The sequence below is a fragment of the Trachurus trachurus genome, assembly GCF_905171665.1.
Source record: "Trachurus trachurus genome assembly, chromosome: 16".
NCBI classification, from domain to species: Eukaryota; Metazoa; Chordata; class Actinopteri; order Carangiformes; family Carangidae; genus Trachurus; species Trachurus trachurus.
In genome coordinates, this window is record NC_139902.1 from 12453673 (window position 1) to 12474340 (window position 20668).

General features: G+C 42.8%; 1 protein-coding gene across 6 annotated transcripts in view; it reads left to right on the top strand.

Annotated features, from left to right (window-relative positions):
* Positions 1–11726, top strand: part of LOC310999584 (threonine--tRNA ligase 1, cytoplasmic-like) — a gene marked incomplete at its 5' end in the record, with an annotated part of 29405 nt that extends 17679 nt beyond the window's left edge. For 4 of the 6 annotated variants that reach the window (XM_083990058.1, XM_083990061.1, XM_083990060.1 and 1 more), the window contains one exon: positions 1021–1183. Coding sequence is in view for 1 of the 6 variants with exons in the window: in XM_083990063.1 (XP_083846189.1) it covers positions 1021–1196; positions 1287–1401; positions 1743–1864; positions 2222–2330; positions 3118–3182; positions 3316–3394; positions 4034–4180; positions 4299–4397; positions 7840–8009; positions 8107–8269; positions 8807–8944; positions 9399–9476; positions 10143–10243; positions 10757–10858; positions 10971–11043; positions 11179–11293; positions 11455–11597 (1995 nt within the window). Of the gene's footprint in view, positions 1–1020; positions 1197–1286; positions 1402–1742; positions 1865–2221; positions 2331–3117; positions 3183–3315; positions 3395–4033; positions 4181–4298; positions 4398–7839; positions 8010–8106; positions 8270–8806; positions 8945–9398; positions 9477–10142; positions 10244–10756; positions 10859–10970; positions 11044–11178; positions 11294–11454 lie in introns of those variants that run through there. The other 2 variants (XM_083990063.1, XM_083990059.1) reach the window with 2 other exon arrangements.
* Between the last annotated feature and the right edge of the window lie 8942 nt (positions 11727–20668).

A 20668-nucleotide genomic window follows, 5' to 3' on the forward strand; every position in this document is an offset into this window, starting at 1 on the left:
GCTGAAATCAGTATGTCAGTTGTCCAATCTGTAGTTATTTTGATGATTAAGTAATCATAAGATCAACTGTTGAAGCAGAAATGGAAGAATAACCTTATTCCAGCACCTTAGATGTGGGGATTAGCTGCTTTTCTCTGTTTTATTGCAACTGAAATATCTTAAGTTATTGAACATGATTTTTAAGGATGTCACCTTGAGCTCTGGAAAACTCAGATGGACGCTCTTGGCAAATTTTGTACCTTTTCTGGACAAAACAAATAATCAGTAATGACGATACTTAGTCTCAGCACCAATGTACATGTGCAGGCATCATTGTTTGACTTCAGTGACATGTACAATACAACTTTATCCCCCTGAGACATATTTCAGCTTAATTTCCCCCAGTTAATAATTTGGGTTATGCATGTCAGTATAACATTACATATAGGCCTACATTTTAATACAGTTGTTTTGTGTTGTTTTTCAGTTGATTCAATATAATGGTACTAGTTAGTGGCACTTTTGAATGTATCGGATACTAAAATGTAGCCAAAACAGTTTAGCTACATTTTAGTAACTCAACACATTGTTTGGTTATAGAATAACTTTTGTTGAAACAGTGTTTCAGAGTTTGGGAGGCTGTTTGAATTAAGTTTTATTAAACTAACAGGCGCCCTATGAATGAATGAATGAATGAATGAATGAATGAATGGATGGATGGATGGATGGATGGATGGATGAGATTACTATGTAATACAAGCTAGAGGTGAAGGGTCCACTCTGCCAGAGCTGTAAAATAGTTTAAAACTATGCTATCATGTGACCATAACATAGATTTTAAAATAATGGAAAGACAGAATCCACAAAGAAAGGGTCTTTTTTTTATTCACAAAAATCACATACCTCTATATCATGGTCTGCCTCCTAGTTGTGCTGCACATGTATGTAAACTTGTTTTTCTGCTGCCTTCTTATGTGTCCTACTTCATCACCCTCTCTTCCTGTTCACGTCTTGATGTTTACTTCTTTCCTCCTTGTCCAGCTGCAGGTGTCCCCAGTTGTATCGGAGCGTCTGCGAGTCTTTGAGTCACTCAGGGAGAAGAAGAAGAAGAAAGTTGAACCTTCAGAAAAGACCCTCAGTATCCGACTGGCTGACGGCCGCACAGTGAAAGGAACAGCTGGTGTGACCACTCCTCTCTTTGTCGCTCAGAGTATTCGGTAAATATATATTAATACAGCAGCGTTTTATTTCACTGTGTTTATTTTAATTTCAGTGGCATGAAGGTGTTTTTTTTTATCTTATTGCAGGACGAAGGGAGCGTTGGTGAGTAAGGTGAATGGGGAGCTGTGGGAGATTGGACAACCTCTAGAGGCGGACTGTGAACTACAACTTCTGGGGTTTGACACAGTCGAGGGAAAACTGGTAAATAAACATTTTCCCATAAATCTTTTCTGAGATCATTCAAGGTATCTGAAATGCTCTACTTTTCTGTTAAGGTGGAATTTGGTTTAAATGTAAATGATCACAGCCTCTTTGTATTCTATTACATTTTGTATTTTTATTGACCTTTTATTGCCTTACCAGGTAAAGATGGTTCAGGTAAATTTAAAAATGTAGATATAACGTTAATAAATCATCCCACTAGAAGATTCCTTCCTCGGCCAAAGGAAGCACTAAGGAAATTTAGTTAGAAATTTGCTTTGATTAGTTAGGGGCCTTCCGTACTACTTCTAACCTACTCTCTACGTCCTTCCCTCTCTCAGGCGGCATGGAGGACAGGGGCGTGTGTGACCGGTGGCGTGCTGGAGACGGCCTTTGGTGCAGAGGTGTGCAGGGAGGGAGCATCAGAGTTTGGGCTTTACTGTGACCATCTTCTAGATAACGGGTAAAATCTTAATATAATCATTTCTGATAAAGGATCTCCACTGGAGACAGGCGTATCCTGTTCTTTAGGTGCAACAGTGTGGTCCGCAAAATCTGTCACAATATCGTACGTCCTCGTTTGGGCTGTTTACAGAAAGGGTAAAGAAGCTATACAAAATTCTTTAAATAATATCCAGCACTTGGTCCTCCTGAGCTTGTGTTTTTGCCTTTACCCCTACATGAATTATTGAAGTTCATATACAGAGTGCTTGGCTTGACCCTGCCCTATGATCATCTTGCGTCGCTTGTGATTCTTTATTCATAGCTTCTTTAGAAGAGTCTTACCACTGCTGATTTGTCGGTTGCTCTGTCTCCACAGTGCCTTGTCTCTAAATGACATAGAGGACCGGTGTAAGGAAGCTGCAGCCCTCAGTCTTCCTCTGTCCACACTGGAGCTGGACACAGAAGAGGTGCGAGAGCTCTTTCAGGTCAGTAACACCAGGCAGCAACATCGCTGCATCAGTACTCCAGATTCACAGCAGATATTCAGAGTTAACGGACCAGGCACAGCACAGGAAATAATAAAACTTCTGCTCACAAGTTCTCAATAAAACGCCTCAAGCAGGTTTCTGGAACTGGCAGCACTGAGGGAACTTCTGCCAGTACTAATGTTATTAACTACATCTGTGCTTCTGCTGCAGCAACATGTCATACGTCCTCCTTAAAAAGGATTCATTTGAACAATATAATTGATCAATGAACAGACATTGAATAGTTGATTAGCAGTGCTGCTTGTCTGGCTTTTTTCCACTTATAGCATAGAAATAGGTTAGGGCTGATGAATTACTCAAGCATATATTTTATTTGTAAATCTGTATGTTCTGTACTGTACATTGAAATTAATTGTGTTTTGTTTTTTTAAGCATATTTTTGCCTTTAATTGATAGAATAATACAAATTATACTAATTCGTATTGGTAATTGTTTTAAAAAATGAACTTGATTTAATTTGTTTTAAATTATAAACAGACCAATATATTTTATATTGTATAATATAATAATAATATATATAATATTTTATAGCAAGTCTGATGTACCTGTAGCAGCTGTGTTTATCTATGTTGCCAGTGATAATGTTTACAGTGTGCTGCTGATATGCTCTACTATCCCAGAGTTTACTCACCGAGGTTGACTTCCTCTCTGTATTCCTGCCATCCACGTTGAACTGTGGTAATTTATGAATTTTCTGTGTGTTTTGTGGGCGTTCTTGTTACAGAGCTGCAAGCTGAGACTGCAGCTGGTCGAGGAGCAGATGAATGGTCCCACTGTTACAGTATACAGGCATGTATTAATACGCACACGCATGTGCACACACATACTGTACACACAGGGCCTGATGTTGACTTGACCTGTCAGTGTCTTCTAAACCCTTGTGAAGAGATTAAACCTGTTTCATCTGTCCTGTGTGACTCAGGTGTGGAGACAGTGTGGGTGTCTGCAGCGGCCCCCTCCTTCCACACACCGGCCTCCTCAAGGTCTTCAAGATGCTCCAGGTGTGTGTCTGTGTGTGCGTGCCTGCGTGTGTGTAATTGTCCTCTTGCCTCATTGTGTTTTTTCTTCTGTTCTCTCCTCTTGTTTCCTTGAATTTTACTGCACACCTGCTCCCAGATCCACCTTGTGCATCAGCGCTTTCATCAATTTCATCTTTGGGCTTGATGGCCTGTATCACTTTTAAAATCTGAAATAATCACTGTTTAAAATAATAGATTGCAACAATACCAATTGTTAATCAAAGATAAATGCAGCAGGGTTAATCTTATCTCATCTCTAAACACTATACATGTTTGGACTCATTTGGCACGGCTCATTTGGCCCATGCTGCGTTGCACATGCTGGGCAAATGGAATTTCCCTGATCTTTATGGATCCAGGGAGAGGGAGGGGTTTCCATACTGGGCTTTGACTGGGAAGACTGGAATTTCATGGCAGCCGGGCTGGAAATACCAGCAGCAGGATGTTGTCTTTGTCAGAGGCCATTTTCCTGTTCTAGGCTCTTACAAACACACTGCCATCCATCAGACGTGCTGTTTCTCTCATCGCTTCACCTTTCCTCCTCTGGCTGACTGTCACTCTCTCTCTCTCCCACCTCTGTGTCCACTCATTGTTTTTCTCTCCCTCTCTGTAACATCGCAGCTGTCGCCCGTGACGCTGGCCAATCAGACTGAGTCGTCAAGTTTGATGCGTCTGTTTGGGGTTACCTTCCCATCGGAGAAGGACAAAAACGAGTGGGAGAAGGAGCAGGAGGAGGCCAGGAGGAGGGACCACAGACGCATCGGGACGGTAAGATGAAGTCTGAAATAGGCTAAATGAAAATCAGATAAAACAAGGGAGGTGAAAATTAAATGTTGAAAGAGTGAATTCTGGTCTTAAAATGGTATGTGGACATGTTTTTTCACAGGATCAGGAGCTGTTCTTCTTCAATGATGTCAGTCCAGGCAGTTGCTTCTTCCTCCCTAAAGGAGCCCACATCTACAACAAACTCACTGACTTCATTAAGGTAAACACACAGAGCTCACTGCGGCCTCACATGGACTGTAAACAGCCTTCATTGGTTTCATGCTTTCAGTAACAATCAAAACGTGAGAAAAAACTCCCGCACACTGTCATCACTTGCAGAGGTTTTATTGAGCAACGTTTCGGTCCTGAGACCTTCGTCAGGTTCTAAAGGTGTGTGTGAGGGAGGAGGCGGTATAAATAACCTCGGAACCAATCAGCGTCCTTACGTGACAACACCACAGAGAAAAAGTTACATATAGTGTCAACAAAATATACACATTGTATCAAACTACACATTACATTAAAGAATCTCATACATTAACTCATTGAGTGCCAACCACGTAATTTCTCGTTTTTCGTTCCCATGCGTTGAGTGCCAAAAACAAGATTTTTCGTTTTTTGCTTTTTTTTTTAATTATGAAAATAGACACTTTAATACACATTATATGTAAATTTGGGGACTCTACGACGAGCAGAACTGAAATAGATGACGATCAAAGTCACATGACAGCTCATGATGTGGAAGTTTTTATCATAACTCAGCTTCTGCAAACGGAGTTCTGCATGCAGATGCAGCGCAGCTGCTCTGCTCTCACCTGCGCTGCTGCTCCAGCTGCTCGAGCTGCTCGGAGCAGAAACAGGAAGCTCTCAGCCGACTGTCCCGCCCGGTCTTCATCTGGAGCAACACCGTGTCCTCCCCAAAGTCCCCCCGCGGTAAAATCTGATGGTCTCTGGGCCAAAGCAGACCGGCATCACCGACCCGTACCACAGAAGGACCGCGACCACCGGTGGGACCGGTGTTCCGGAGCCGCTGTGGCCGACAGACCCTCACGCTCCGCGGCGAGAAGCTGTGACACGGCACGGTGCGTCTGTGTTATTGTTGTTTAGTGGCGCCCCCCCCCCACCCCGCCCCCGATGGTGGTTTTGTGAATAGAACAACAATTGTTGTATATATTTATCTTATACGAGCCCTTTGATCCAGAAATGCGAGTGTCAGAAGAGCGACAGGCACAAACAGAGCAGCTTTCATAAAAGACGCTCTATCTCCTTTTCTAGAAAAAAAAGGAGGGATTTTGGTGAAACCCAGCCATGTTTAGCTTGACTTTTCTCAGGAACGGAGGCACGTAGAAACAAACGGTTTGTGGTCATTTGAAGCATAAAGTTAAACCTTTCAATTGAGCTAAAGTATGTGTTGGTGGCAATAATATAGAATACACTATGGCTCTACATAAAAAGTCAAAAATGGTCTAAATTGCCGGTACACTTGACTAAAACTTTGGAAAGGAGCGCGGCACTCAATGAGTTAAGAAAAAATTTGAATAATTAAAAGTTTTTTAAGGTTTTTTAAGATTTTTTAAGACCCTGAGGGGCACTCGGGGAAACACAGAATATAGAAAAAATCTCTAGAAAAACATCTTTTCGACAAAATACTAAGACAACGATTTAAGTAGCCTACATATCTGAAATAGGCCTACATGTAAGGAGACCGAACAAGACAACACCCCACATCGAAAACAACATCATATCATATCGAAAATATCGAAAATACAAACATAATTCATTTGCTATAAACATAAGACATTTTTACAAATTTCTTCACATTTCTTAACATTTTTTAAGCCAAAGAGGGGGGTTAGGAAGAAACCTGTCAAAATTATTACAAACACACATGAAGAGGCAAATCATCATTCAGACCTCTAGGTGACAGAGTCTGTAAGATAATCGGGCTGATTTTGCCCCGATTTTCCCCCTTCCGACCACGGACAGACACCGCCCGATTATCTTAAGGTCTTAAGATTATCTTATAAGATTCTCTTGTAGTGTGTGGTGTGTTAAGAGTCAAAATTCCCCCGACAATCGGCTCGGAAAACGTTCGGCGCCGATAATCGTAAGTATTAAACATGTTCAATATTTACGATTATCGGGGCCGACTTCGGTGGCCGTTTCAATCAAAAGTCATCTTGTGTGTGGAAAGCAGGTGTTGTGCGGAGAAGCGCCTGCTTGCCGAGCTCTGCTGGCCGAGCTCTGCATGCTGCTCGCGGCAACAAGCCACTTCTCCACACAGCACCGGCAACCTCACAGAGAGCCACGGTGCAGCCCTGGCATTACATGAGGTTCACACAGACATTCACGCATACACAGGAGGTTTCCTGATAGCCGATAGCAAAGACGGTAGCGCTCATAGCCAGCAACAGCCGGCAATACAGCAGCCATGTTTAAACGATCATGTGACCGCCGCTCACAGCCCGTCATGTGACAGCGTACGGGTCCCTATTGGACAGCCGCTTGACTGCTCGGTGTCCGGAGCCACAGACACACAGACACACACAGATGGGATCGTTGTAAAGGCTGAAGTGTCCCGCTTTCATTAAAAAAAAAATTACGTCGCTCTCATTGTCCATTCCGGAAATAGACCCGAAAGAGTAGCTACAACGACACCCCCGGTATCGCTGCTGATGCCGGATTGTTTTCTGACCAGAGGGTCAAGATTCTGAAAAATCTTAATGTGTGTGGTGTGCTGTGTTTGGAATATCGCAGCACACCACACACAATACGATCAAAACTGTTCAATCACAGATTTTTTATCTTCATGTGTGGGGTCTCTCACAGATAATAAATCGGTTGAGATTTATAAAATCTTTATGTGTGTGGCAGGCTCTGTAAGTTGTAAATCCAGAATGCTTCACAACGTTTTAACAGCAACCATTGGTTCCGAGGTTATTTATACCGCCTCCTCCCTCACACACACCTTTAGAACCTGACGAAGGTCTCAGGACCGAAACGTTGCTCAATAAAACCTCTGCAAGTGATGACAGTGTGCGGGAGCTTTTTCTCACGTTACTCGACCACCAGGTCTTCTCCTACGCACCTGTCCGTCCGTGCCGGTGTGCACAAGTTTCAGCCTAGTAACAATCAAAACAAAATCACTGGTAATGTATTTGTATTAGAACTGTGTATCTATGGGTGAAGCCTGGCCTTTTTGTTGATACGATTCCCTCCCCATTCACTGGGTTTATAAGCCAACCAGAGGGGCGCTTGGGGGCACAGACCCACACCAATGTCCGCCAATATCCAATAATGTACACCAGACATAGAAAAATATTAAATTAAAAGTGAAAGATATCGATCCGCCCCCAAAATTGAATGGGTTTCCTCAACCATGTACCACCTTCCATCACGTTTAGAGCATCAGACTTGATTGTAGATAAAACTTTCCTTGTGGAGAATGATAACATAATGTAAACAAAAGTATCACAAGTCCTTGAAACAGAAATGTGTGTGTTATAAAATTTGCTGTGTTGATTGTGTCCTGGGGAAAGGCACGTTCACATCGGCCGTCAGGATATTACTCTTGTTAGCATTCAATTACTACAGTGTTGTGACAGTCTGACCCTGCCCTGCGCTCAGTGTCACACACGTGCTTCCTTCCTGATGTTTTATAGAGCGAATACCAGAGGAGAGGTTTCAACGAGGTCGTCACTCCGACTCTGTACAGCACTGCATTATGGGAGCGCTCGGGCCACTGGGAGCACTACAGCGACAACATGTTTACGGTGACTTCAGAGGGCTCTCAGACCTACGCGCTCAAACCCATGAACTGCCCTGCACACTGGTGAATCTCTCTCACACACACACACACACACACACACACACACTGTAGTCAAGCAGCATCATCATAGTAGCTACTAACTCACCCTTGTTTTGTTTAGTCTTATGTTTGAGCAGCGAGTTCGCTCATGGAAGGAGCTTCCTCTGCGATGGGCTGACTTCGGGGCGCTGCATCGTAACGAGCTCTCCGGAGCACTCGGAGGTCTGACTCGCGTTCGCAGATTCTGCCAGGACGACGCTCACATCTTCTGCGCACCTGAGCAGGTAAACTAAACATTACACACACGAACACTCAGACACTGCTTCATGTCACAACATTCACCTTTTCCAGACGAGGGCGACGTGCTTGTTATAAGGTGCATTAACTGGGACAGAAACTGTAAATGGGACACACGTGGAACCATTACAGTGATCAGATGGGCTGTACAAATAACTTGACATTCCAGGAGGCCTTAGCCCAGATGAATGAAGGTCTTTGTGCTGCTTAAATATTACACCTCCATGTGTGCATCTGTGTGGCTGCACAGTCTGTGTAACCCTGATCCCCTATAGAGAGACCTGGAACGTTCCCATGATACTGATTGTGTGCCTGCAGCCCCGCTGTGTGCGTCCTGTTGGATAACATTCACATGATGATCATTACTTACTTTATTAGTCTGAAATACTAATTCAATCTGTTTTCAGGGCTTTTCAGTAAATATGCTGCTTTCTACTGCTGTTTTTTATATTATGAGATGTTCTCATCACACTTGTCTTCAACCTTTTTTGTTGTTTTTGTTGTTTTTCATTCTTTCTGTCCAGCTAGAAGAGGAGATTGTGGCTTGTTTGGAGTTTGTGAGGAGTGTGTATCAAGTGTTTGGGTTTTCCTTTCACTGCCTTCTGTCCACACGTCCCACACCGTGTCTAGGGGAGCCCGAACAGTGGGATAATGCTGAGCAGGTAAACACACACAACATTCACACACACACTTACACACTTTTCCAAGAAGCAGAGTAAGTCCAAGCCAAGGCCAGGTAATAACTTGAATGTTAACTGGACCCAGGCAATCACAGCTGCAGGAGGATAAAAAAAAATCTTATTTAAACAAAATAACACGGTATAATGATATCCACTTAACCAATCATGTGAGTGGTACTTTCCAATAGAGTGCTGCTGCTCCATGTCGGGCTGCTGGGTAGATGTATATCTCTCAATCTCCATGGCCGCCTTTCAAATAGGCATAGCGGCAATTTAAAGCTGATTCAATTGAGTGTAATTGAACATTATGATTCCAAGGTCCCACAGCTCCCAGTGCCCTCACACTCACACACACATAGAAGATAATGTACAGTAATGGACTTACATTCTAGCCTACTTTCTCTGTGTGTGTGTGTGTGTGTGTGTGTGTGTGTAGCAGTTGGAGAGGAGCCTGCAGCACTTTGGTGAGCGTTGGGAGTTGAACCCAGGAGACGGAGCCTTCTATGGACCAAAGGTCAGTGGGAAGGGCGACACGTAGGAAAGAATGGGAATTGATTTCAACACACAAGAGTAAATATTGTTCATCACAATACCCGCAGACAAAACATGTTTGGTTTCCCACTCACATTATTCACTTTCACTGCACTTTAAAACACTCCAAAGCAGCACATGGTGTGTATATCGATGTAAGGCATTTAATGTGCCCTATGTAAAAAGCAAGCGTGAAACTATGGCTTAATTTTGTCGCACTATGTCTCTTCGCTGATGGAAATCGGTGTGACTTGAGAATGACCTTGGCTTTCTCCGAGGAGATTTCATTTTCACATAAAGTCGTGCAAGAAGTTCGTAAGCATGAAGAGGAAGTCAGCGTCAGGCAGACATTACATGATCAAGCTCCTGTGGAGTCGCAGAGAGTTGAGGTAGGTCAAGTCAGTGCGGTTAGACACACACCAACATGCTCCATGAAACAAACAAACATTCCTCAGAGTTGTCTAGCTAGGGCGTCTTAGCCACCGTCGGCTGTTAGCAGCTTGTCTTGGCAGTTCATTTGTAACCGTGTCGGCCCACAAAAATGCAGTTTACCACCAGCGGCGTCTCAAAAGCTCTGACATTTGTAGTTCTTGGCTGGAAATGAAAATCAAAGCCTGATGCTGAAACACTTCTCCATGCTTCTTCGCAGATTGACATCCAGATCAAAGACGCCATTGGCAGACAGCACCAGTGTGCCACAATCCAGTTGGACTTTCAGCTGCCTATCAGATTTGATCTTCAGTACGTCGGGTGAGTCATACACTTCTACTTTTGGCTCTCCGTCTTTTAAACATTCCTACATCTGCAGTGTTTCAAACGTGTACTTTACACCACGTGCCCGTCCGTTTGATAAACCCTCATGCTTGTTATTGAAGCTGAAAACGGCTTAGGAGCCTAATTTGATCACGAAAGATTGGTCCTTTATTGAATTTATCAGCTGCGACAAGCACACTCTCCATTTTTGCCTTAAACCTGTGTTTGCCTCTTATTTGTGTTTTTGACCACACAGTTTAAAAGATAACTCTGAATAAAAACCCTCGATCATAATTTATGTTGTTTTATAGCTCAACATAAATATGTCATCATGTAGCCTACTACATTTTCTGGGGAAGCAACTGATAAACCATTAAGCATAAAACAAAAGAAATGAGTGATTTGGGCTAATGCAGAAATAATTAAACTCACTGATTTACACAATGACTTGATAATCCAAGGTATACTTATGGATAACCGCCACAGTGAATCTTCTCTGCTTCCTCTCAGGCGAGACGGACAGTTGCACAGGCCAGTGATGGTCCACAGAGCTGTGCTGGGATCACTGGAGAGGATGATCGCCATACTGGCTGAAAACTTTGGAGGGAAATGGTGCGAAGACGACACTGATCGCATCGACATGAAGTCAGCTGCACTATATAAGGCTCTTATTGTAACGACGCCGCACCTTAACCCATAACCTCTGTGTCTTTACCTCGTCCAGGCCCTTGTGGTTGTCTCCAGCGCAGGTCATGGTTATTCCTGTGGGGGGCAACAGTGAGTCATACGCCAAGCAGGTCAGTCCATGATGGAAGGTTTTCTTGTGGATACATCAGCAGACTATGGGCGCTTTTCTTTCTGTCATTATTAATTTGCTTGTCAAAGTGAAAAGCGTATTAGAGAGATAAAAGAAGTGCCTCTCTCCTGTTAAGGTTGTCCAGCGGTTCCGTGAAGCAGGCTTCATGGCTGATTTGAATGACGATCAGGGAGCAACCTTAAATAAGAAGATTCGCTCTGCTCAACTGGCGCAGTACAACTACATATTTGGTAAAGACGAATACTAAGGCCACATAATATGCTAAATCCTGTTACTGTTGTTTTTTAATTCACCGCACAATCTCAGACTCCTGAGTCATCACTTGTAACATCACCATATTTGATTGTGACCATCAGGCTTTTTTTTTTTTATTGTGTGTTTTTCCACGCAGTTGTGGGGGATAAGGAGAGTGAGAGTGGCACAGTGAATGTGAGGAGCAGACGGGGTAAACAGCTGGGCAGGAGGCCGACGGAGGAGGTGCTGACATCCCTCACACAACTAAGAGACACCAGGAGCAACCAAGATGAATTTTGAGGAGAGCGTCCAGGAAATAATGAGTCACTCGTGTAATTAGTGTCTGTTTTACATGTTCAAGCTGTTATACTTTGGATTTCTCCGAGGAAGGCTTGCTGCTAAGATTTATAATAAAATAATATAACTTCACTTGTGTCTGTGTTCTCCACTCTTTATTAGCAGTCACTTGTAAATCTGGCGACTAGAAAGCACAGAAGAGTTTAAGGTTGTTTTAAGATTGCTATCGGTCTAGTATAAGCATTACTCAGCAACAGATGCAATTTGTTCACTAAAAGCCATTAAATATGCAAACGTCCTGCTTATGTAAGCTTGTGTCATGATATCAGAATGGAAAACCAAGGCATACCTTTAAAAGACTGGAAGAAAGGGAGGATACAGAGGGGGATTTGACTAAAATAGGAGAGGGAACAGCCGTGTCAGGGCTGTGTGTTTTCATGTGTGTTTAGTGGAAACAGCCAAGTCAAGGTAAAGGTCAAAGGGATTGGAAGTTTTTCCTTTTTAATTGAGAGAGGGCAGCAGGATGGAAAAGACATCAGTCACAACAGTGACACAGAGGGTGAGGAAGGTGTCGGCTCTGAGAGAATAAACTGAGTCCACTGGACAAAAGGAAACACTCTGAGAGTTGGTGTGGGTTGTGTGTTTACTTGTTCCGGAGTTAATTCAGTCAGCCGGAGAGGAAAGGTGAGGCAGGTTCGTGATGAAGCATCCGCTGTTAGTTACACTCAGGTCACCTCGGTCAAAATGTTTCAGTCGAGCCCAAATTTGAAGCCAAGTCAGTGGCATCGGTGTTTGAAACCTGAGATATAGTCGTTGAGCAGATATTTAAGTTGTCATACGTTCACCCCAGTACAAAAAATATATTCCCGCTTTGTTGTCTTGTTTCAGTTGTAGCATGGTGTTGAGATAATGTCTGAGATTTCAAATATTTCACGTGACTCACCAGAGTTTCCAACCTGTGGGGACCATAGAGAGTTTTCATGGCAATCCATCAGATAGCTATTAAGATATTTCAGTCTGGACCAAAGGGGTGGGGCAACATGTGATGCTCAAAAAACGGTAACGTGTGTCCAGAAACAATGTCCCTGTCACTCTTGATAATCCACACGCCTCACAGTTTTCAGTGGAAGAGAATTTCTCCCACTAAAAACTGTTGTAGGTGTGGATTATCACTCAGACACTTGAGTCTGGACTGAGATGTTGGTGTTGAATTTTTAATATGTAGACCACATAAATAAAATTCAGCCCACTTCTGCTATGTTGCAGCAACAGCAGAAGTTACTTAGAAACTAAAACCATATTTCCTGTGAGAAAGGAGGTTCTTTGAATTTCAATGAACTGACCCTTTAATAGAAAAACTCTGAGAATGAGAATGAGTTTCTTACATTATTCTTGATGTTATTATCACTAAGGCAATTAGTCAGTTGACAGAAAATTAACTCAGTGGATGATGGATGGATTATCTTTGTCATTAAGCTCCCAAAAATAACCTGTTGTGGACCTCTCAAAAACAAACATGTGCTGGTGTTTACTGAATATATTTGGTGAGAAGGAACAAGACATTTGAAAACTTCACATTTAGGTATATAGATTGATAAAAATGATTACAGATGAAATGTAGATTAAATTGGAATAAAAAAAGAAAAACTGTATTGTCTACCATTTGCAGTGGCAAACATTTGATGTTAATGGTGGTCAATGTGTAACTGTGCTGTGATTTCTATAAAGTTTGTACAAAATGTGGAGGTAAATTAAGCCTGAGGAAGTTCAGAGCTGCTGCCAGCCGTCATTGCACAGTAGTTGCATCGTGATGACACAGACCATTAGCTCCAGTAAACACTCCAGAAATCGTTACTGAACAGATAACAATATCATTCTTCCTTCACCCTCCTCAATAGCCCACTGCACCCACCCTCCGCCCGACTATCTCTTCCGTGCTACACACACACACACACACACACACACACACACACACACACACTCACTCGCACACAAAGCAATCTGTCATCTGGAGTCGCGCAGAGTTCATAGGAAATTATTTTTAGCTAAAGGGGTTTACTTAAACACAGAGCTGCTGTTGGGGCAGTCACAGAAGCTTTTTACTCCAGTATATAGTGAGACAGTGAGGAGAATTAATTTAGGGAGGAACAGATGGACACCTAGAGCAGGATATGAGAAGAATAAAGTTAAAGGCCCTGAAAACCCATTTTCCCAATCAGCTTCTTATGAGTTATAGGGCTCTGCATTAAGACACTATTTTCTCCTGAGGAAATTTCTGGTTTGAAGTGGGCCGGTCACAGCTGGGGGGGAAAAAGGGTGTTTAGCATTTCAATCACAATCTGTTCAGTTCAGTCAGTGTCAAATAGTGCTGCAACTGCCAATTATTATTATTTGCAATATTCATTATTTTCTCCTCAGTACTTTCACATTTAGAATAAGCAACAGCAGGGAAAAATGTAAAAAAGAAAAAGTTGATTTCTTTCCCACAGCCCAAAGGGATGTTTTCAAATGTTTGTTTATCCGACCTGAAGAGTCCAAAGAGATTTGATTAGTGTTTCATATCATGAAGAAAAACATAAACTCCTTCACATCTGAAAAGCTTTAACGTGAAGATGCTGAATTATCTTGCTGGTGGAGTCTTCAGAGTTGGTGCAGCCCTTTGCAGGAGGTTTGTTTGAGTTTTTGACTGTTAAAGTCTTAAGGAATAAAATCTGACGTTCGTTTTACTTTTTGTTTTTGCATATGTGGAATGTCGGCTTTATAGAAATAGATTATCGCCGCGGTGACGAACGGTTCAGAAATGACGGTGGCCGCACAAAACTGGTCAGGGAAAAATATTTCCATTCCATTTTTGGGAGCCCAACAGTGATTGTGAAGTGGCAGATTTTGAGATTGCCGTTGTCCTGGAAGTCAAGTTTTCCTGGAGGGAGGCAGGGTGACGGTGACCCAGGCAGGGCGGCAGAGTCTCGCAGGAGGAAGGGGAAGATAAACCGGCTGCTCTGTAGTATTGTTCTCCTGGTATCACTGAAAAGCTGTCAGCCTGACTGATTGAAGGCTGAACCTCCCAGAATAGGCCCTGCGAGGCCGGGCTGCCTTTCCCTTCCACCATGTTATAAATAACCCCTCCTCTGTGTGTGTGTGTGTGTGTGCGTGTGCGTGTGTGTGCGTGCCCTGTGCTCATGCATTTTATGTGTGTGTGTTTTAGAGAGGGGGCAAGAAACAAAGAATGTGTGTGAGCAAAGAGAAAGAAATGTGATCGCCACCAAGGCAGCCTCAGAAAGTGAAGCCACTGAAAACAATAACAGGAGGTCTGTGAGTCTTAAAACCAAACAGTGACAGGGACCTGGCGCTTAAGACCCTTCACTGACCTCTTCTTCACACACACACACACACACACACACACACACACACACATTGATTTGGCCTCTGCAACATGCCTGCAGTAATGGAGCCTCTCCCTCCAATTTCCAAGCTGCATATGAGTCCAACTCGTGAAGTCCGTACTGTTTAGATAGGGACTGTTAATGAGCACCTGAGGGAATATCACTGGACCATTTGGACATCATTGTTGACTCTGTTCGACAGGTGTGCCAGGGTTAAATGTTTTTCATGCAAATAGGCTACATGACAGCACTGCAGCGCAAGCGCACACATAAAAACACACCGCAAAGCGTTACTCAGAAGGGTGGGGATGTATTTACTTGTGTATCATGTTGTGCAACAATCAAACAAAACAAAAAAAAATCTTTCCTTTGACTCTAAGACAGCAGAATATAGTCGTCAGAAAGCTTTCTTCTCTGACTCCAAAACCTCAGCCCACCCGCACTGCCTGGCCGAACAGGCTGGGCTCCTATTCCCTTTCAGCAGTTCCCTCTCTCTCTTTCTCCCTCTTTTCCTCTCTTTCACTCTTCTGGGTCCTGTAACTCAGCTCGGTCTCAACCCTCCAAAAAGGGTTTCTGGGTATGTTTCTGCTTGTTTGATCTGGCTGCTCTCTGAACCCGTCAGCCAGTCTCTGCTCTAATCCGCCAGTGTGCAGTTCACGCCTTTCATGTAGACGTCTGCGCGCTCTTGGCTTTAGATTCGTTCAAAAGTAATGGATGCGCGCACTCATGCTGAGATGGCGGCTCTGCCAGGCCGGTGGAAGTCGCTCCCACAAAGACACACAGATAACCCATAACTCAGCACAGTAGTGTACAGTCCCAGCTTGGCCTCAGCCTGCTACCAAGTATGTCTGCTATGCTCAACACACTGCTGACCTGATTTTCTATCCCGCTCTGATGAGAGCAGGATACCTAGAGAGGAGAGGGAGCAGACAGAGGCCGGAGAAAGAAGCTTTCTCCAATCAAAACGCCCGCCTGAAAGAGGCATTTGGTTTATTGTTCTAGCCAACCTGTTGAGTCGCTCTCACAAGGGAGAAGTTTATGGGTTCGGGGGAAGGTCAGAGGTCATGTTGACTCTCAGGCCAGTTTAGTAAGCGAGGGGAATAAAACAACCCCTCAGTAAATTTACAAATATTTACCGTTGCCGTACTCCCTCCCGCAGCAGCTCACTGTAAATTCCCTTTTTGTTTTTTTTCGAGGAGCAGTGAGGAAAGGAAAGGAAAGGCTTTGGAAGGCAAGCATCAGTTTTGAATTTTCTTCCATGACTTTGTGCCAACCCATGAGGAAGACGCCCCTGCTCTGATATCCTACACTAACGCTAGTGTTGTTTCGAACTTACTGGACTCTAAAGAACAGAGGAAGGGAAAAAAAAAAGAGAGGCAGTAAACAAAAACTGACAGAATACCTGAGGGTGGGATATAAATCTAGACCCAATGACTTCCAAGTTACAAGTCAACCATTGAAAACTGAAAACAGATAGCTGCAAGTTGATTTATTTTTGCTTATGTAACAAAAAACACAACATTTTGGACACGAGGGAAGTCAAAATGATTGGATATTTACTGGGAGGTTGGAGGTATGGTCATCCATCACTGCACAGTCATTAGACAGATTTTATGGGATAAGATAACATTTACTGTAGACGGTTGGTTCAAATGGATTTTTTGCAATAAAAATTCAACAGTATATCCAAGTAATTAAAAACAAAATAGCTTCTTTTGCGGCTCTGCTGAAGCTGAGTTTCTAACAGATGGTATTCATTCAGAAATTCAGCTCTACATGATCTACCGTGCGCACAACATGACCAGTATAAACTTTCACTCACTCCCTCGTCCTCGTCCCGGTGTGCTCTGCAGACTCTGGTGAAGCCTTTAGGGAGTAAGTGGAGGAGAAGCTGACCTCAGACCACGACCTCAGGTTGTTTTCAAGATTCCTGCCTTTGGACGGTAACTTAAACCTGGCTGAGGGAAGGAGAGATGGACCGCTCAGTTCATACAGGGCTAAAGGAGGAGAGTACACGGCCAAAGCTTTGACGTGGCTTTGATGAGGCTCAGGTTCATGTTCAAATATGTTGCAGGGGGGTTTATCATGAAACTCTACACGCTTTTTCATACGTGATCGCCCTTATTGTCACATTCACTGAGCCTGTTTGTGACACAAAACTATTTATGTGTATGGTAGAATTATGATTTTGTATTTCCAACATTTGTTAAGATCGTTTTTTGTCCATTTCATGCCTAGAGGGAGACAGGAAATCAGGGGAGAGGGGGTTGTATGACACACAGCAATGGGCCATGAATTGGATTCAAACCTGTGCTGCTGCGGTTTGGGCCGAGCCTGTGTGGTATGCACTCTACGGGGTGAGCCCCTGATTTCCAACATCTTTAAACCTAAATACAGTATTTGTGGCCGAGTTTGCTGTGTTAAAAAAGCTTAATAACCAGCTGTTTGTTTGTGTCTGTGCAGCATGTGTATGAGTTTTTGTGAGAAACTTCATGTAGTTGGGACGAGTAGCAACATAACACGTGATGCATCTTCATGTCTAAGTTTGATCCTGTTTTAATTCAGACATATTGTGTTTGGGCTGCAGATAGAGTACAGATGGATAAGGAAAAAGATGATTTTAAAGTGAATGTTATTCATATGACCCAGTGCATTAAAGAAACAGTTCAACATTTTTGGGAAATAGACTAATTTACTTTCTTGAATGATTTTGTGATTGATATCACTCTTATATTTGGTGGATAAATCTAAAGCTACTGTTTTTCTGTTTCTCTTTGATAAGGAGCAAACTCCCCGTATTGTTTTGACCTCACATCATATTGAGGGAGAGCTGTTTCTATTGAGGCTGAATTATAATTCAAGCATGGCTGCCCGCTGTCAAAAAGGCCCTCGACTGCCCAGGGGCCCTGTACTTTCATCTTGTTTCATTTGTTATGTGACAGTTTGATTAAATGTAAATTTGTGTGGGAATATGCAACACCCAGGCACACTATCAACTGGACTGATTGGGGCCTCTCTCAGAGTGCTGCATTATTAGTCAGTCTTGCGTCTCTGTTGTGCAGATCTGGGGGCCCCTTCACTCATCTGTTTGGTTGAAGTCATAGTACATTTGTATCATGGGTCTGCCACAGTGGATTAATCTGGTCAGGACTTATAAATAATTGGTAAATAAAGAGAAAGGACACACCAAGGGATTTTATATCAATGAATGTCTAGAGAGAATAGAGACATTTTAAAATGTCTGGTAAGGTCTTGAAACAATTTTCAGTAGTAGGACTCGCCGTTGCTTTCCAGTTTTCTCTAAGCATCTGGACTCTAAGCATTCTATCTCAAAGCATCTGGACTGCAATGTTAAGTATTATTGGTAGTAGTAGTAGTAGTTGTGGTTCAGTTCCTTTGGCTTCTTCTTTGGAGCAGATGAAAGAAGGGAGCGAAGGTAGTGATATGGTGGGATTTTTGAAATCACTCTTTACTGATGCACTGGGAATTCCTGGAGAGGAGCTCACCATTGTGCACGCGCACAGGTCTTACGCAAATAGACCGGTGACTGACGAGGAAAGCCCCAGGTCCATCATTGTCCGCTTTTTACAATGGGACATGAAACAAAGAGTGGTAAGAGCAGCATGGGGGAAAAAGGCACCAATCACTTACCAAGATCCCCGGTTTCCTGGCACCAGGTTCAGGATTTTTGTGGATCAGGATTTTACCACCAAGCTGCAGCAGGAGAGAAGCCTCTATGCGCCGATCAGGAAGCGGCTCAAAGAAAAAGAGGTTAAATCATATGTGACATATCCTTCCAAGCTGAAAGTTTTCACCAAGGACGGCATCTTGATGTACAAAACTGCTGCGGAAGCCTCGCAGGATCTTGTCCGAAGGGGTCTCATCAGGAGCGATGGCTGTGGTCAGCAGGTGCACCTGTCCGCGTCGGAGCAGAGGGGATCCAGCGCTGCCGGCGAGGGATGGACTGTGCATAACTCAAATACCCGGGGCAAGAATCGGGACTTACGCGGTAAAGTTGAGACTCTGCTTAAAGTTTTGGAAACTACATGAACTTCCCACATATAGGTGATGCAGAGATGCACACCTGAATGGGGATCTGATTATCTGATTACTTGCTCTACAAGATTTAAATCTGCAGGCCCACTTCTTGTTTTCTTTGGGCCAACTGGCTATAAATTAAAATTGATTGCTATAGGTTAAGTTATAAAGAAATAAAGGAATATGATATGAAGTCTGCCAGTGTGGCTTTATGTGTTACTTTATGGTCTGCTGATGGAGGGAGCTCTACTTTATGTTATTTTAAATGAATAGGTTATGTAAACTGCCAGCTTGCCTGTAGCCTACAGATTATTGTAAAGGTGCTGTAGACATATTGTTTAGGCTAGTGCTGGTGTAACCGTGCAACTAGGCCAGAAGAATTTAGTTGGTTGTGAATTTTTATTTATTTATTCATCTTTGCACACTATTGCTCATGCCTACAGCACTAATATAATATAATATGTCCCAAATTATATGATTAATATTCTTATTTGAGGGTGTCACATGTCACAACATATCAGTGTATGTTTTTCTTTATATGGTTGTTTCTGTGTGTGTCTGTATTTGTGTTTATATGTTTGGTTGATGTTTTGTGTAATATAACTGATCATAGGCAAGGAAAAGAAATTATAAATTACCAAAAATGCCATGCTGAGTCTGGATAGTTTGCCAAGAAAGGGACTGAGAATAGCTCACATTAATATATGTAGTTTAAGAAACAAAATGATTGATATTGCTCATATTTTGTCTGAAGGTGTGCATGTACTAGCACTCACTGAAACTCACCTGGATGACACAATTAATAATTCTGTTATCAGTGTTAATGGTTACACCATATTTAGGAGGGATAGAAATGTATTTGGTGGGGGCGTGGCAGTTTATGTCAAGTCTCATATACCAGCCAAAATACGATATGATTTAATGTGTGATGAGATGGAAGCAATTTGGATCCAAGTTCACTTACCTCATCTGAAACCGCTACTGATAGGCTGCTGCTATAGACCTCCTAATGCACGGATAAATTATCTGGATGATATATGTGTGATGTTTGATAAGGTGTGTGACCTCGACTATGAAATTCATATACTAGGGGATTTAAACATCAATTGGAGTGTGGATGGCTGCCCACTTAAAGACAAACTCTTGGCTATAGCCAATGTTGGTAACTTATTGCAAATTGTTGACAAACCTACAAGAGTGTGCTTAAGTAATGTGGGTTCTGTAACTGCAACTTGTATTGATCATGTGTTCACCAATGTTAGCCATTTCTGCTCCAAGCCGTTATCCATTCCAGTGGGATTCAGTGATCACAATTTGATTGCTTATGTGAGGAAAACGAAGGTTCCAAAACCTGGACCTAGAGTTATTCTCAGGAGGTCCATGAAGCACTTTAATGAAGATGCATTTGTAAATGGTGTTGGAAATATATGTTGGGAATCTGTACTGGGGAAGCAGGATCCAAATGATGCCCTTGATGAATTTAATAGATTGTTTTTACAGGTGCTAGAGAGACATGCCCCTCTTAGGAAATATAATGTGAGCAGCAAACAATCATCGTGGCTGGACAGTGAACTGAAGAATTTAATGAAGACTAGAGATGAAGCAAAAAAAAGGGCTGTTCAGTCAGATCTTCAGTTGGATTGGCAAAATTAT